This window comes from Mesoplodon mirus (assembly GCF_964341445.2).
Source record: "Mesoplodon mirus genome assembly, chromosome: 1".
NCBI lineage: Eukaryota > Metazoa > Chordata > Mammalia > Artiodactyla > Ziphiidae > Mesoplodon > Mesoplodon mirus.
Window position 1 is genome coordinate 86,696,633 of NC_138976.1, and position 16,473 is coordinate 86,713,105.

General features: G+C 38.8%; 1 protein-coding gene across 9 annotated transcripts in view; it reads left to right on the plus strand.

Moving 5' to 3' along the window:
- The window catches only part of TLE4 (TLE family member 4, transcriptional corepressor), a 153,255-nt gene that overhangs the window by 40,525 nt on the left and 96,257 nt on the right, over positions 1–16,473 (plus strand). For 7 of the 9 annotated variants that reach the window (XM_082620073.1, XM_082620074.1, XM_082620077.1 and 4 more), the window contains one exon: positions 7,481–7,555. The exons of the other annotated variants lie outside the window; for them this stretch is intronic. In XM_082620073.1, the coding sequence (XP_082476199.1) occupies positions 7,481–7,555 (75 nt within the window). The remainder of the gene's footprint in view (positions 1–7,480; positions 7,556–16,473) is intronic. 9 annotated transcript variants of the gene reach the window in all.

Here is a 16,473-nt window from a genome sequence, read left to right on the forward strand (position 1 = left end):
TAGAAGTCTCCTCCAAGGTCTGAATTGTAGGGAAAAAGAATCACCCATCAGGCATTCTTTATCATTCATACACGCACGGGGGTGAAAAGGAACCCCCATGAACAGTGATAGGCCCTGTGGGCCATCTAGGTCTAGATACACAGCTTATGTTTATGCCCATATTTTTAAAAGCACCAAGATTTTTGAAGACCCCTCTCAATTGAAGGATGGGATATAGGAGATCACTCATAGGACTGCCATATTTTGTCTTAGACTTGCTGGAAGGAACATGCTGCTTGAAGCTGAAAAAGTTATTGTTAAGGAAACTGCTTCTCATAAGTGGGACATTTGTGAGTCCTTAAATTATAGTTCTTTTCCCCTCATCTATCTCAGACATACTCTTTTATGCACGTGTCTTGTCCTCAAACTGGAGAAAATGAGATCAGAATTTTTGACAGTCTGCCTCCCCTCCAAATCATGAAAGATATATTGGATAAGTCACTCTTGGTTTTGTGGAATTTTAAGACATCTCAGAAAAAGTAGCTCAGGTTGATTGCTTTGCAGCATCAAACTTGATCCATTTTTAATGTCTTGGGCCTCAAACCATTTCCAGCCACAGCCTGAAGTAACCTGAAATGTATGTACCTTACTGGACGGGGTGAGAGAACAGAAAGTGGTTCCTTATGACCAGTGGCTTCCTAATTCCCATTTGTTAAACCCATGGTCATCGTTAGATTTGGAGCAATGGCATTATCCATCTTTAACCTTGTTTTCAGCAGGTCGTTACAACCAGTTTCTAGTCGTTCAGTGCCAAGGAGGTGATGGATATTGCCCTCCTCCCCTAGTCCTCTGCAATTCCATCGCTAAATTTTCTTGTTCCTTGAGTTCTATAAGCAGAAGCAGGCTGTTTGGAGGCTGTGGAGGAGCCCAGATTGGAGTGAGCAGCTCTTTTTGCCTTACATCTGTGAATATTAACAAATGAAAAAAAGAAGAATTCAAATCATTCTTTTGAGCACATTTAACCAAAGTTCTCTGATCATTAGAATTTTTAGGAGTGCAAATTTTAAGCCGCCTTTCTACTTTTATTCTTATATTTACCTAGAGAAAAGGGAACATTCCAACTTAAATTCTTTCTGGTGCAAATTTAATTTTTAATTTTAACTAACTCAAAACTGTGTTTTTATTGCCTTGTTAGCTTTTCTAATGAGTAGTAGTTGTGTTTTCTCCAGAATTCTGTAGATTAATTTGGGTGTTCTACATTGCATTTAAATAGTAGAAAATAATACACAATTACATAGTAGTGATAATATGCATTTAAGTTCCAATAGGCTAAGATAGCCAGTCAAATCAATGAATTTCTATTTTGGACTTTCCATAAATTTGGTCCTTTTAATTGGATGGAAAACAAACCCTTTCGCTGTGTTATGAGATACGGTTGTATGTCAAGTGCTGTTTATTTGGCACCTGGCTTATTATGGCGCTGAATTATTCTGAACCACATTTTGCATGTGTAGAATAATCATGAAATAGAAGTTGAAAAATGTGATCAGTCACTTTCATATTGTGCCTTAGGGAGGAAATGAACAAAATACAGTGGTTACATGCACCGGTGGTAGTGTTCTCGCCTCATAATGGCACCAGGTTAACTTGTCTTACTGCTTGTTAACTTTGTAAGGAATCAATGGCTTATGATAACATGGTTTGATGTAGGAGAGCTTGGCTGAAATCACCAGAGATCCCCTGATATGTATGCAGTGACACCCGTAAGACCTGAGATCATTCATTAAGTGCCAGCAGCCTTTAGAGGACATGTCTGCTTCCCAGCCAGGACCATTTTATCAGTGTTGGTAATGTGTTCTGACAGTGTTGTATATCTAAGTTGTATATCTAAGTGACTAACACACCTGGATTGGGGCTTTAGAGGATTTGGACCAGTTTTCTAATTTTTACATTGGGCGGCCTTCCATTTAAAAAGTTTTTTCTCACAATACTGAGTGAGGCATCAGAGAGCATAATCCTGTCCCAAGTTCCATGGTTGACAGATTGACTTGTTCTGCATGGCCGTGTGTTTGGTTGACAGTTGGATATTTGGTGAGATCCTTATGGCCTGCTTCCCCTCAGAATATGAAAGATGGTTCTCAGGAAGGAGAACTTTTTTCTGCAGGTTTAAATGTGGGCCTCCTTCCAAAGGCAGCAATGCCAACTCTTACCTGTATGTGTCTAAAAAAATTAGTGTGTATTTGAGACACTTGACTCATTTCTTTGACTTTCAGTTAGGTAGCGGTTGGATTATTATTACTGGACTTAAGCTTTAAGGTACCTTAAGTTAGAGCTGCATTGTCTAGTACAGTAGCCATAGCCATAAGTAGCTATCTAGATTTAAATTAAAATTAATTAAATGTGGTTAATAATCCAGTTTCTCAGTTGCACTAGCCACACTTTAGGTGTTCAGTATCCACCCATATGTGGCTAGAGCACAGATCTAGAACATTTCCAGCATTACAGAAAGTTGGAAAGCTCTGGACTCGTAGAGCTTATTGGACATATCAGTGAAGAATGCCTTGCCTGCGTATGAATGAGAATGAAGAAGACAAGGCCAAATGGTCAGTACGAGAAAGACTTCGGCAGCATTTCCCAGGGTGTCTCCTGAGAGCCTTAATCCCAAGCTCCATAGCCAAAATTGTTTGGAAAGGCCTGCATACATCTTCACCCTCTTTTGAGATCTGAAGCTCTGAGAGGATGAGCAGTTTGCCAGGTATTAGCCAAATTACACCTTGTGAATTTTAAAATTGTATTTTGTATAAGTAATAACCTAATTTCTTGTGGGCCTAAATAACATTTCTTGGGATACCATTTAGGAAAGACTGACTAAAAGAGTTTTGGTTAAATTTATAGCTCATTTGTGTTAATAAACTTGGTAGACTTGCTGGAAAAGGCTCTGACTTAATGGATGTGGAGTGACACTTTTACATGGATTTGATCTGCTCAGGATCAAATTGTGTCTAGTCACATTGAACACAGCCAGAGGGCTGGCCAAAAGGATGAGTGAGTCTCTTGAAGCCAGTGACCTGGGGATATTTAACCTGGAATAGAGAAAGCTGAAAACATGCATTATGCCATTTTCAAATACTTGAGGATGCACTACTGTGGAGGAGAATTTAGAGGCAGAATCAAATCGTGTGGGAAGTAGTTAGGGAGCAGTCTTCTCTCCTCCTCCAGCCACTCATTCTTTCTCTTCCTTGATAGACAAGCTTCTTTATCCTTCAGGAACCTTATCCAGGCTGTTCCCTTTGCCTCCAGTTCTTTTCTCTCTGCTTTTCACTCGCGGAACTCTTGCACATTCTTCTGGTCTCAGTTGTCCGGTCCACTTCCTTACGGAATCTTCCTCCAACCCTAAGATTTGATTAGATATTTCTCTGATGAGTGATTTCGTAGCATCCTGTCATTGTCTTCATGGAAACTATCCTGCAACTGTAATTACAAAGCCTCTTGAATATTATTAATTCACTGTCTTGTTCATTAATCCTAGTTCCTACCACAGTGCTTGGCACACAGTAGGTGCTTAATAAATAATTGACTGAATGAATGAATGAGAAAACGAAGCCTTTCCTTGATGCCCCAGGAAATATGCTGACCATTCCTGCCAATAATCTTCCCTAGTACTTTAAATCCTACGTTCCTGTATTGTAAGATGCTCTCTTTGAATTGTGTGAGGAGGGGGGCCATTATCTCTTGCTCACTTTTGCATTTCCACGTGTCAGGATAAGAATTTTAGTTCATTTTACATATCTGTCCTTACTACCCCTGTCAATAAGAGGGATATTAAAAAAAATTGTAAGTGGTGATAATAGTTTTTTAAATTAAAGTTTTTATTACAGGTACCAGGTCTATTGCCATGCCTCAAAGTATTGGCATGGCAGATACTGTCCTTGTAGTCTCTTCTGAGAAACATACGTTCAACATCTAAGGTATATATATATTCTAGTGGTTTGTTAATGCCAGTTTCTCAGCAGGCTTTGTTGGACTTATCAAAAGCTTATATTGTTTTAGTCTCGTGTGGAAAAAATATTCTTAACACTTTGAACAAGTGCAAAAAGTAATTTTATGATGATGAAAGTAGGCAAGTGATTTAACGTATAGAATTTCATTTTACTGGTCCTTTTTTTACAACCATGCTTGTATTCCTTAAATCACAGTATTTTATTGAGATGTAATTTACGCATCATAAACTTCACTCATTTTTTAGGTGTACAATTCAGTAATTTTTAGTAAATTTACAGAGTCGTGAAACCATAATCAGAATCTAGGGTTATTGTCTGTTCGTTTGGATTTTTTAAAATTACAGGTCACAGTATTTTAAAGAATACATATTTGAGGTTTTATTTCTTTATTTTTTTCTCTCCTCCAAATCCCAGTTAGAGGCCCCTCTCTCAGAGACCCTTGGCTTATTAATGTATTCCTAGTGGCACTTTATTTGGTGATGCTGGTGGAAAGTTCAGACGGGGAACTCGTATCTGAGTGAGCAGCTTGAGCAATGGGAGAGGCCACAGGACTCTTCCTCCTTCAGATTTACCGGGTCTAGAGTGGCTGTCACCACTTGTGGTGAGGCCACAGAGGAGACCAGCAGGAAGTGGGAGAGGAAATGAGACGTGGGTGGAGCGGGAGGAGAGGGGCGGATGGGGAAGGGGAAGAGACGGCAGACTCATGGGAAAGCCTTCACGGTTCTAAGAAGATGTGAAAAACTTGCCAGATTTTCTGAGTCAGAGAGTCTATATGTTGAAATTTGAAAATGGAAAAACAATGCCTCTTTGGGTCCTCTTGCGAGAGTACTTTAGGGCTTCTCCTAGTGTTCATTTTTTTCCTTTGGGATCATTTGCCCTTCTTCATGCTTCTTCAGTGTGTGGTACAGTTGTTACTTGTGGCTGAGTGAGCAATGTCCGAGTGTTTCTGGTGCTTTCAGAGCACAAGGGGGGAGGAGGCATTCTTTGCCTTAGGGAGCTTCTGTTCAAAAAGTCCTTAAGCACCACGTGATTCACGGTTCTAAGCAGAAATAGGGAAGTAAAATCCTGAACTACAGGTAAAGTTCAGATATGGTATTAGCCCATGGCCATTGCCATGAGAGAAAAGGAAGGAGCTGAATCATGACTTCCATTGTCATTTTAGCTTTTTAGCAAGAGTTTCTATAAAAGCATCTGATGTCAGTGTTAACGGTTCACTGGTGTGTTTCTGGTTTTCTCAGTAAATGTACCTGATTTTAATGCCAAGTCAGAAAGATATCCCCACTGCCTAAGGCATCTTTGCTCATCTTGGCAGTTGGAATCCAGTTTATGAAGCAAGAATTGAGCGATCTTCATGGTAGAAAGGCCCTAACTAGATGTATTTTCTGCATTTCTGTCTCATGGAACTGTTCTTTGAATACTTAATGTAAAGTAGATGATATTTCAGTAATATGGAGAGGTATTTAAGTAATATACAGAAATGGCGGAGAGTAAGAGCTTTTAAAAACTTTAGTTGAACGAATGGGTGTGTGAATGGAATGAGAGGTATGCATGTTGAATAAGTGTACATGTGTTCCTTTGGCTTTCAGTTTCATGGAAGTTTTGAGCAGCCATTTTTGAGTGGTGGAAAGTAAAAGGTAGAAAATTCCATAAAAATTTTTGTCCATAAACTCACTTTGAGTATTAGATAATTCCCAGAGTCGTCCTACATGTTTTTTGCTTGTTTGGTTTTTTTGCTTTCCAAGTACTGCTAGTTGTCACTACCCTGACAACTAGATTTGTCCTAAATCTAAATATGAGCTCTGTGCTTGGCACATGGTAGATGTTCAATAAACATAGATGGTCAGGTTGGCTTCAAGAGAGAACAGCTATTACTGGCCGATTTATCAACTATACCTCTCTGTTCCTTCTAGTGTTTTCATGAATCTTTAGGATTTTTACTTTCAGAGAAAGAGGAAAATGAATTTTTTCACTTCGGTAAATACTTTATTAAAGAGTAAGGATGGTTGGAGATACCTATTATAAAGATTTTGGAGATTGCTTCTGAAGCCCTTGTTTTGAAACAGATTCTTAAAAAAATCAAGTTATATAGTTTAATGATCAGAGTCCATTAAAAGTGTAAAATGCAGTGATCTATTATTTGACAGTTTTCCTTGCATTATTAATAGGCATAAAATACACATTTCTATTAGGAAATCAAGGGTGAAAACACCGCATGTAGATAAACTAATTTAAAGCAGTTTCCTTTCCCATATCACCTCCCCCGCTACCCCTACAGAGCTGGGATGTGGAAATAGTGTCCACCCTAGTTAATCCCAGTAACTGTATATTTGGGGGCTTTTCAATGTAGTACCAGGTATGTCGAGGGGAATTGCACATATAACTGATGGCTTAGCTCTTTCTGTGTATTAAGCAGTATGATAGTTGAGCTTTGTACTCACTTCAAATCAGTAGAGAATGTTAGTGCATTTCTCAGCTGGGATCAACCGAAACAAGACTCTTCCCAGCCACAGAGAGGAGTACCTGTTTCACAGCACAGTCTCTTTGGCTCTTCATTCACTAAACCAAGTTGAAAAAAGTACAGAAGAGACCTATTTTAGACTGAATTTGAGTGTGTATGTACTAGAGTGTTCACGTGTATTTAGTTGGGAATAATATTTACATTTTGGGGGTACTGTATAAGCACTTGTGTGTGTCCAGATGTGAGTGCCTTCATGCAGAGACTTCTGTGCGATTTAATTTTTCTAATATTACTAAAATTATTAAAATCAGATCTTGCTTCTTCTCTTTAGAACTTAATCGTGGTCAGAGGGATTTTCCTATGCTGTCCATCCTAAGTTTTCAAAAGAAAAATAACTTAAACTTGTAGGTTTTAGTTTTCCTATTGCATTAAAAAAATACCTGAAGTCCTTAAACTTTACTGCTGGCAAGAGTTGTACATTTTTAGTATCTTTTAAATATGCAGCCCTTCATGACAGGAATGAAAATATGAACGCTTTTTTCACGTTTACAGAGGAAACGTAAACGTTGAATTCTATATGTCCTTCTAGTGTCTTCTCTAACAAATACCAGGTGGAAACTTAATAAGTACTTGCAGGAAATATTTTCAAAACATGTCTTATGTAAGTGGCAGAGAAAAAGACCAAGAAAGCAGGTGAGATGGGTTGTGTTGTTTTGTTAGTATTTGTGGAAAATGTTGGGTCAAAGTGCACCACTGACTTGAAGGTAAAGTTTAAGTTGCTTCTATCAGTTGTAAGGGAGCATCTTTCATGGGGGCGCAGGGATGATCCCTGCAGTTGGATGTCCAGTTACTTCTCAGCACTGTAGACACAGAGGTACCCTAGACATTTAGTCATCCAGCACCCAAGGGCTTTTATTTGAAATATGGAGACCCCTGAATCCCGTTTTGCATGTAATTAAAGTTAGAGGACATGTTAGGAAAAGCTGTTCTTGACTGACTAGAAAACAAATAATTGTATTCTGTTTCTGATCTTCATTTATAGCACCAGCAACAAGTGGTGCAGGCTGTGGAACGGGCCAAGCAGGTGACCATGGCAGAACTGAACGCCATCATTGGGGTACGTGGCCTTTCCATTTTAGCTCTGATCATCTTAGTGTTTGTTATCAGCTCTCTCTCACTCTCCTTTTAAATTTTGTTCGACCAGAGGGGCAAAAGGCAATAGAGGACCACCAAGTGAAATGAAGCACTTTGCCTTCAATCTCACATGAAATTTGTCAGGAACTGTGGACATATTCTCACCAATTCAAGTTGACAGTGTTCCTGAAAAGTTTCCCCCTAAGGAGGCTGGGTAGTTCTTTTTCATAATATTTCTTTCCTTTGCAGTCAGCCTCTGTTGCTAGCCTACTGCCAGTAAAAAGACACACATTGCCCTGATGTTAAAATGACCTGATTTCTTTATCTTTCCTCAAATATAGAGTATCTTAATACCATTTTTAGTGAAATAAAATGTACATTTTCACATCTCCCTGCTACTCTTCCTCCCCTGTGATGAGTGGTTCTTTAAGGACTAGTGTCCATTGGTAGTAGAAATAATAGATGAACTACACCTTTTTGCAAAATCAGCGGCCCAGTTGGAAAATCCTTCCTAGTACCATTAACGTTGCATAGAAATCCTGCTGGAATTCATGGGTTTGAGCAATCACTCCAACTCCACTTATATTTTTGTTCTTCCCGATTAAGGTAACCAGTAATAAAATAAGGTACTACAACTTAGAAAGAATACAGGCAAAAAATCTTAGCTGAGAAAAGCACAATATTCACATCTCTGTTTATGCAGCTGTTAGGAGCAGTTCCTTAGGTTATTCTAATGAAGACACTACAAATGTAGTTTCCTCTTTCTGCCCCCTCCCAAATACTTGCTTTTGTGTATAGATTAGACACAAAAGTCTTCTCCCTTTTTTCTCCCTCAGTGTATCAAACACACTTTGAAATGCTAATTATTCCATTTACTTTCATTAAAATTCAAATTGCTGAGTGAAGATGCGGATAAGGGTCGCCGATAATCAATCTGAAGTGAAGATATCGCTTCAATTATGCCTCTGTCTTTTAACAAGGAAATCAGAACTCTGGGATGGCTGCCGATGGTGGTGGAGCAATAGTCTGATTGCAGCTTGTTTTTAATGGGCTATTTTGAGCTCTCTTTTGTGTCCCTCTGACCACAAGAAAATACCAGTAGTAAATTAGAAGACATAATAAATGGAAAAGAGTAACCTTTATTTCCTCAGAAGTGTCCCTTGGAAAGAAGAGGCTGAATCAGAACAGGCCATGGAGAGACTCGTTTGTTGTATATTTTCTGTGTTCAGGGGGTGGTGGAGAGATGAGAGATGAATACATTTCACAATTAGTTTTTATTTCCAAAAATTCCAGAAAACGGCAGTATAAAAATTTCTTTTTTTAACGTTGAGAAAGCTTTAATTTTAAAGCTAGTGTATATGTATATACCAGCTGTGTTGGCTTGAAGCACATGTTGTATTCCTTTTGGGATATACTTCGATTACCAAATCTCCCAAGGTCACTAGGGATAGAACCTCCTTTTCTCACCCACTTTGCAGTCTGCTGTCGAAGGAGAGAATACGTGGGTGAGGACCTATAGAAGAGCTGCCTGGGTCATTTCTGGCTTGGTGTTTATTTCTGTATGAACGGCTAAAAGACACGTAGCCATCCTACCTTATGTCTGGTTGGCAGCCCTTTCTAGGAAAACAGAATGCTTTTATGTTTCTCTTTTGAGTCTTATTAGTTACTGTCGGTATAGTGGTGAGATTAATCTAAATCAAAAACACATTGTTTTGTGTTGGATGTTGCTTAAAAATACGAGGGAAGATGTAAAAGCAGAACAAGTTCCCTTTCTTTGATCACGTCAAGTATATTTTTAATACTGTTTTATATCTATTTCATTTACATACTTTGTTTTGAATGGGATGGCAGATGGCCTTTTCTCAGGGAGAAGATGATTTATTAGACTGTAGCCGAGTAACTGACAGACATATTGTGTACATATGGATTTAATTATTGAAACAAAGCTGATTTAATTTGGTGACCTAAAAACTTATGTGAAGAACCAACTCAGAGCTGCATGCTGTCAAAGCAGTGTGTGCTGTAGTTGGTGGATCTGGTGGCAATTCCAAATTATTTGTATCTGAGCAGAAAATGGAATCAGAATCACATCATCTGACTGTTCTGCAAAACAGATTGCAGAAATAGAAAAAAACAAACCCAGCAGTTTTAGGGAGCCACAAACCAAGTGAGAAGGAAAGAGCCCCATTACACCCAACTCACTTGATGCATTTCTGTGGCTGCTGTTCTGTCTTTGTCTGTTTCAGCCCTGCTTAGTGCCTCGTGTCCAGTAGTTTTCAGTTGTAACATTGTGGAACTTTAAATGCACCTGCTGTTCTGTGTCTGGTTAGGCATGGCTGTGTTGTGAGGTGGTGGTCTTTTGACCTGTTACCAAAAGTGATGAGAAGTCAATTTTAGATTTCTGTGACTTGATTTCTAGGTAGTCGCCAGTGATTTTCTGCACCCAGGGAATGAAAGTTTTCCTCCTGAGAGGCAAAGACCCACCTAAGCCCCTGCAGACCTTCATTTATTTCTCACTGCATATGTGTCTTGTTTTATATGTAATGCACACCATCCAGACAAGCGCAAATGTTCCCAAATTTAATGAAATCTGATGAAGCACCTTTTTAACTCTGCAGTATTATTCTACCTTCATTGGTAAATGAGCCAAACCAGTGATCCATGCAGTTTAAATGCAAAAAAGCTGAAGTGAGCCCGAAACCTGGAGAGACGGCTTGTTCTCTTGACAGTAAGCTAGTTGTGTTTAATGGAATGAAACACAGTTATAATGATTTCTTTCACAGGTCATGTTCAGTTTAAAACTGTTGATAGATTGAAATAAGTTAAATATCATTTATCTTTTATTTATAGGGAAAAAAACCCAGGAAAATGCCTGTGTTGTTTTCTATAGTTAATATTTCGTGTTTTGTTTTGAATTGTTCGTATTTCACATTTCCTTGAAGCTTTCCTGGAGTTCCCTCAAATGGGCTGTGGGAACGTTATGCATCTAGTTAGATCTTGTCACGTGTCCTGCTAGCCACTGTGTTTTTAAATTAGAATCTCTGTAAGATCACACTGTTGGAACAACACACAAATTGTAGTTTTAAATCAGTAATATGATCTAATTAGAAATGATGTTTTCATTTCCTGTATTACTAAATTGAGTCATCTGACTATCTTAAAATGCTTTTTAAATCCATTACACTATATTATCAGCACATGCTGTGTGAATGTGGTTATGTTTCATAAAGGAGGCTAAGTTGGAACCTCATAAGAATTTCACCAAAGAAACTACCATTAAGAAAAAAGTTCTGTTAGTACAAACATTGGAAAAGAAAATGTTTGGCTTGTAAAAATAGAAAATGGGGTTCCTTTGGATTCCTTCCCCCTCTTTTTTAACCTCTTTGAGGAAAGAAATGATAGAAATGTGCATTTTTTAAAAAAGTACATACACCCCCTTAAAAAATCCTTAAGAACAGGTATGCCATGGTGTTGTAGGAAAATGCAGTTTAGCACAAGAAATGCTGAACCTCAATTTTTAGCAGTGACATTTTAATGATAGGAAGTCTGCAAAATTATTTGCCATCAATTGTAAAGGCAATAACAAGCCTTGGTGGTTTTTCACACTCTCTGTGTTAAGTGCTTTCAGAATGACAGCGTAAACTGTGTTAGAGAACTCCAAGGAAGTAAAACTGATTAAAATGTTCATGCTTGAATGGTGCTGATGGAATAGTTCATTTGGACTTTCTCTACCTCCTGCAGCTCAAGCTGAAATATTAAAATTCAGTGGATTTAAATCTCTCTCCTCTCAGCTCTGGAAAAAAACATTACATTTTAATAGGTTTTAAACCCATAATTCATTGGTTTGGAGCAGCACTATTAAATCTATTTAAATATTACTTGTATTACTAAGGCAATGATTTAAATGACTATGCCTTTACCATTCTATGTGTTTGAGTTAGTTTAAAAAAAGAAAGACAATACCCTTGGGGTTTTTTTCCTTCCTCTTAGCATTTTGTTTTATTGTCCTTGTCCTGTGATTGGCCCTTAAATTGTGTGTATGTGTGTGTGTGTATGTGTGTGTGTGTGTGTGTGTGTGTGTACACACATATATGCATTTTAGATTGGCAATCTGGCACCAGGTCTTGCAGTATGACAGTTTTAAAATGGTACGTCCCTCTTTTTCCATTATAGATTTAAAAACAGCCATTTTAAGTTTCAGAGGCATTTAGATCCACCATCGTGATAATTTCCCTTGTTGTCTTTATAAACTAATTAGCCATTAGGCAAAAAAGCTGAAAGATATAAATATGTGTATATATTAAAACGTGTGTGTCTATGTATTTTCCCCGCCATTACATCACAGCCTCTAATAGCACAAAGTTTGAAATAAAATTAGAAATACAACTTCACTTTTTTGACAAAAGCAAAAATGTGTGCAGTATCTGAGAGCCATACTTTCTTTCTTCTGTGTTTGCTAATAAAGGGCTTTCCAGAGGTATTCTTAATTTTGCAGTAGTTGTACTCTTCACCCCTTTTGGGCACAGATATCCTGCAGTGCAGAAACGGTGTTGTCCTTCCTTGGCCCACCTCATACCCTCCTTACCTGCCTTTCTCTCTAGTCATTGCCACTACAACGTGTTTTCTGTGGCTTGACAACACCTCCCCTCAGCTGCACTGGGAAGCTGTTTCATTTCCCCAGTGCTTTTTGTGGGGAATCCAGTCCTCACTTAGGTGTGTGCAGCGTAGAAGAGTGAGGAAGTTTCTCCTCACTGTGGGGTAATCCTGGGCTCATATGTAAACAGTCAGTGGAACACTCCCCTCCTGACCCTTTGGTGGGCGATTCTGAGATGCTTTCTGCATACAGTCCTTCACAGAGGGGTCCCAGCAGGATGGAGTTCAGTTGCCTCAAGTAGTGATCAACTACCTTGTTTTGAGTTTTTCCCTCCTTCCCTGATCACTTTCTTCAGGCCCCACTCCTGTTTTGGAATCATTTTTTCCCGATTAACTGCAGCCAAGCCCCGTCCCTCCGCTTTTCTGGAGAATCTAAGACGCTCAGTATTTGACCTCATAGGCCTCAAGCTCTTTAAGGGGACTTTCTGGTGTAGGTAGGCAATTGAACTCATGTGCTACAATCGTAGTTTGTTGTGAGTTCTGTGCATAAAACATTTTCTTTAACGTCTCAGTTTTTACATTGTTTTTTAAATGACTACTTTTCAGTGAACTTACAGGTGAGCTTCCCTTTCTTGTTGTTCTGATTACTGTCAGTATTTTCTAAATGTATATTATATGGAATAAACTTTAAAACAAGCTATAAAATAGATTTCTGTTATATCAGAGATTGTTATTCCAGCTTTGTTACTGTCTTTACTCAACAGTGTGCCTGGAGCTTAAAGACTTCATAAAATATGCTGGCCACTGACTGCATGATGTACATAGATTGGTGGGATAAGGGTTGGGGGTAGAGGGCGGAGGCTGGTTTTCTGCAGTTGTAGGGCTTTGCTTACCTGCTCATCTAAGCGAAAGAAAGCAGTTTTAACGTCGTTCTACACATTCCTCTATCTTATATTGGTATGTGTGCCCCTCACTTTTGGTTGTTTATTTATTTATTTTTTTAACTTGTTCATTTACTGTGGATCAGGGGACTGTGTTATTGAGTGATGTAGTCATAATCTAATCTTTGTGCTATAATTTGATGAGGCTCTAAGAGGCAGTAATTTCCCTTCTCTCATATCAAAGACTCTCATATACTTAAGTAATTTTTAAACCCTGTCTCTACTTCAGAACTCCCTAAAAAACCTAGATAAAGAACAGGATTTCTAATCTGTACTTACTTTGTACACTCTGTTAATTTGTTACAAAGCTTCCCTAGAAGAAATTTCTAGAAGCTAGTCAGTTTTGTTGGTTCTTAATTGTTGCTAACCTGAAGTGCTGCTGTTTTGCTCCTGTTGAAGGGGGAGCCCTCTCTCCCTCCTTCCCCCTAATAAATGTGTTTCCATAGCTCCTGGTAGATTTAAGCGCACAGTGTTACAGGAGTTGCAGAATCTGTCTAGGTGGGTGCATCTGACTTAGCTTAAAGCACGTGGGCTTCAGGCTTCCACTAAGAAGAAAGTGGAGTTTCCCAGAGCTGTGCATCTGCATTTCATTCACACCAGTGCACAGCGGGCGGAGCCTGTGTAGGGGTCCAGAGGACTGGTTGGGAAGTGTTACACAGAAAAGCAGGTTTCACTCAAGGCAGCTTGTAAGTTTGCACATTGTTATCCCTTTTTTATTGGTTAGTGTGGTGTTTTTTTGTTTTTTTTATTTGTTCCCATTTTGCTTCCCCTTTTCTAGTTCTCTTACTGACTTCTTCCCGGTAATGTTTCTATAAGCAACATCACCAACTCCCATCTAGCCAGACCTTTTCCCGCGTGGACCCAGCCTGCCTTGTGTCCCTCAAAGCTGGGAGAGAGGAGGCAGGCTCCCCCCAAACAGGCAATTAAAGGATTGATGACATAGGCTAAGTTTTTTTGTTTTGTTTTGTTTTGCGGTACGCGGGCCTCTCACCGCTGCGGCCCCTCCCGCCGCCGTGGAGCACAGGCTCCGGACGCGCAGGCTCAGCTGCCGCGGCGCGAGGGATCCTCCCGGACCGGGGCACGAACCCGTGTCCCCTGCATCGGCAGGCAGACCCCCAACCACTGCGCCACCAGGGAAGCCTAGGCTAAGTTTTAGGGACTGTTGGTGTGTGTTCTCCTCAAAGCTCCCTAGCATATCAGTCTCCCTAAAAATGCATTTGTGATCTTACCTCCTAAGGACTTTTGTGAAAAGGTTAGAACCTTTTATAGAATACTAAGAATAATTTAATGATTACATCTGCTCATTCATTCGTTCATTCATTCGTTGCAGCCCATTAAAGGGGCACATTTAAATATTTTTTAATGTTTTCTGAAACATATTCTGAAATGATCCTCAGATTACATTTAAATCATCTTACTAAGGTTTTGGTGTTTGCAAGCTTTCTGATTTTATTTTACTACACATAAATCAACCTTAATTAGCACATTTTAATTTCAACAAAACTTTAGTGTCCAAGGATAGCAGAATAAGGAGAAACAGGTAATAGAAAATGTGGTAAAAATGAGGCTGCATGCATTTATAAATTTTTTTTTTATTTGGAATTGGGAGCAATACATATTCATTATTAATATTCTATATATTTTAAAAGATTTATCAAGGTATAATTTACATAAAGTAAAATTTACCCTTTCTAGCTTATAGTTCTGTGAGTTTGACAACCCAATATAGTCATGTGACTGCCACCACTATGAAGGTACAGAATTTTTCTCTCCTGCCTTGCCCTGCCTCCCCAGATTCCTTTGTTCTTTGTAGTCAGTCCTTTTCCCTACCCCAGTCCCTGGCAACTGCCCATGATGTTTTTTCTCCCAAAGTGAGCCTTTTTGAGAATGTCATATAAATGGAATTATGCACTATGTAGCCTTTCTTCGGTTAGCATGGTGCATTTGAGGTCTGTCTATGTGGTTGCCTGTATCAGCAGTTAAGTTCCTTTGTATAGCTGAATAATATTCCAGTATGGATACACCAGTTTATTTAGCCATTCACCTCTTGCAGGACAGTTGGGTTGTCTCCAGGTTTTGGTGTTTGTGAATAAAGCCTGAGTAAATATTAACATACAGATTTTTGTAAATTTTGTAAGTTTTCCCCTAGAAGTGGGATTGCTGAGTTATATGGTTAGTGTATGTTTAAAGTAACCGACACATTGTTTCCCAAAATGACCGTACTGTTTTTCAGTCTTCACTGATATGTATGAGAGAAGCTTTGTTCCACATCCTCACTAGCACTTGGAATGGTAGGTTTGGGGAGTTTTTAGCCATTTCTGATACGTGTATAGTGGTACTTGTGTTTTTGTGCATTTCCATAATAGAGAGTGATGTTGAGTGTCCTTTTATGTGCTTATTTGCCATCTCTATATCTTCTTTGATAAGTATCTGCTCAAATCTTTGCCTATTTTTCTTGAGTCAGTTATTTTATTTTTATCAAGTATTTTGAACTTAAAAAATATTCTGGACATATGTACTTTATTTTGCAAATATTTTCTCCCAATCTGTAGTCATCCTTTAATTTTTTTTTGATATGTCTTTTTACGAGTGGAAGTTTTGAACATTGATTGAGTCTAATTTATGAATTTTTTTTCTTTAGAGTCCTGACTTTTGACTCCTGTTGGTTCTCAGTAATCTCTGCCTCACCCACAACCACAGATATTTCTCTTAGGTTTTCTTCTAAAAGTTTTATGTTTAGGCCCATGATCCAGTTTGAGTTAATTTTTGTTTATGGTGTGAGATACGGGCATATGGGTTGAGTTTCTTTTCTTTTTCTTTCCTTATTTTTTTCCCCCTAGATGGACATTCAATTCAGTTGTTCTAGCACCGTTTGTTGAAAAGACTGTCTTTTCTCCATTCAGTTGCTGTGCATCATTGTCGAAAATCTATTGACTATATTGTGTGGGGTCCATTTTCTGGACTTTATTTTGTTCCATTAAACTGGGTGTCTGTTTTTTTTTGTCAATGACACGCTGTCTTGATTTTTGTAGCTTTCATTTTTGCTATTCCCCATTCCATTTTGCGGGTTTTTTGGTTTGTTTTTCTTTTCTTGGTTGCCCTCTTTCCAGTACCCCTCAGAACTCAGGTCCTTAACTGTCAGTATCCAAGAGACTGGCTGATGGATGAAGGGGAAGAATCCAAGCTCAATAGAACAACTTTCTCTCATTTAAAAAATGGTGTCTGTTCTGCCTCTAGACTGTTCTCTTACGGGTGACTGCTTCTGCCATCGCCCCCTGGTCCGGGGTACTCCTGCTAGTCTCCAGCAGCTTCCTCCTGATAGAGTTTCTTGTTTGTGCATTTGTCTTTCTGTTCTTCATTCTGTACA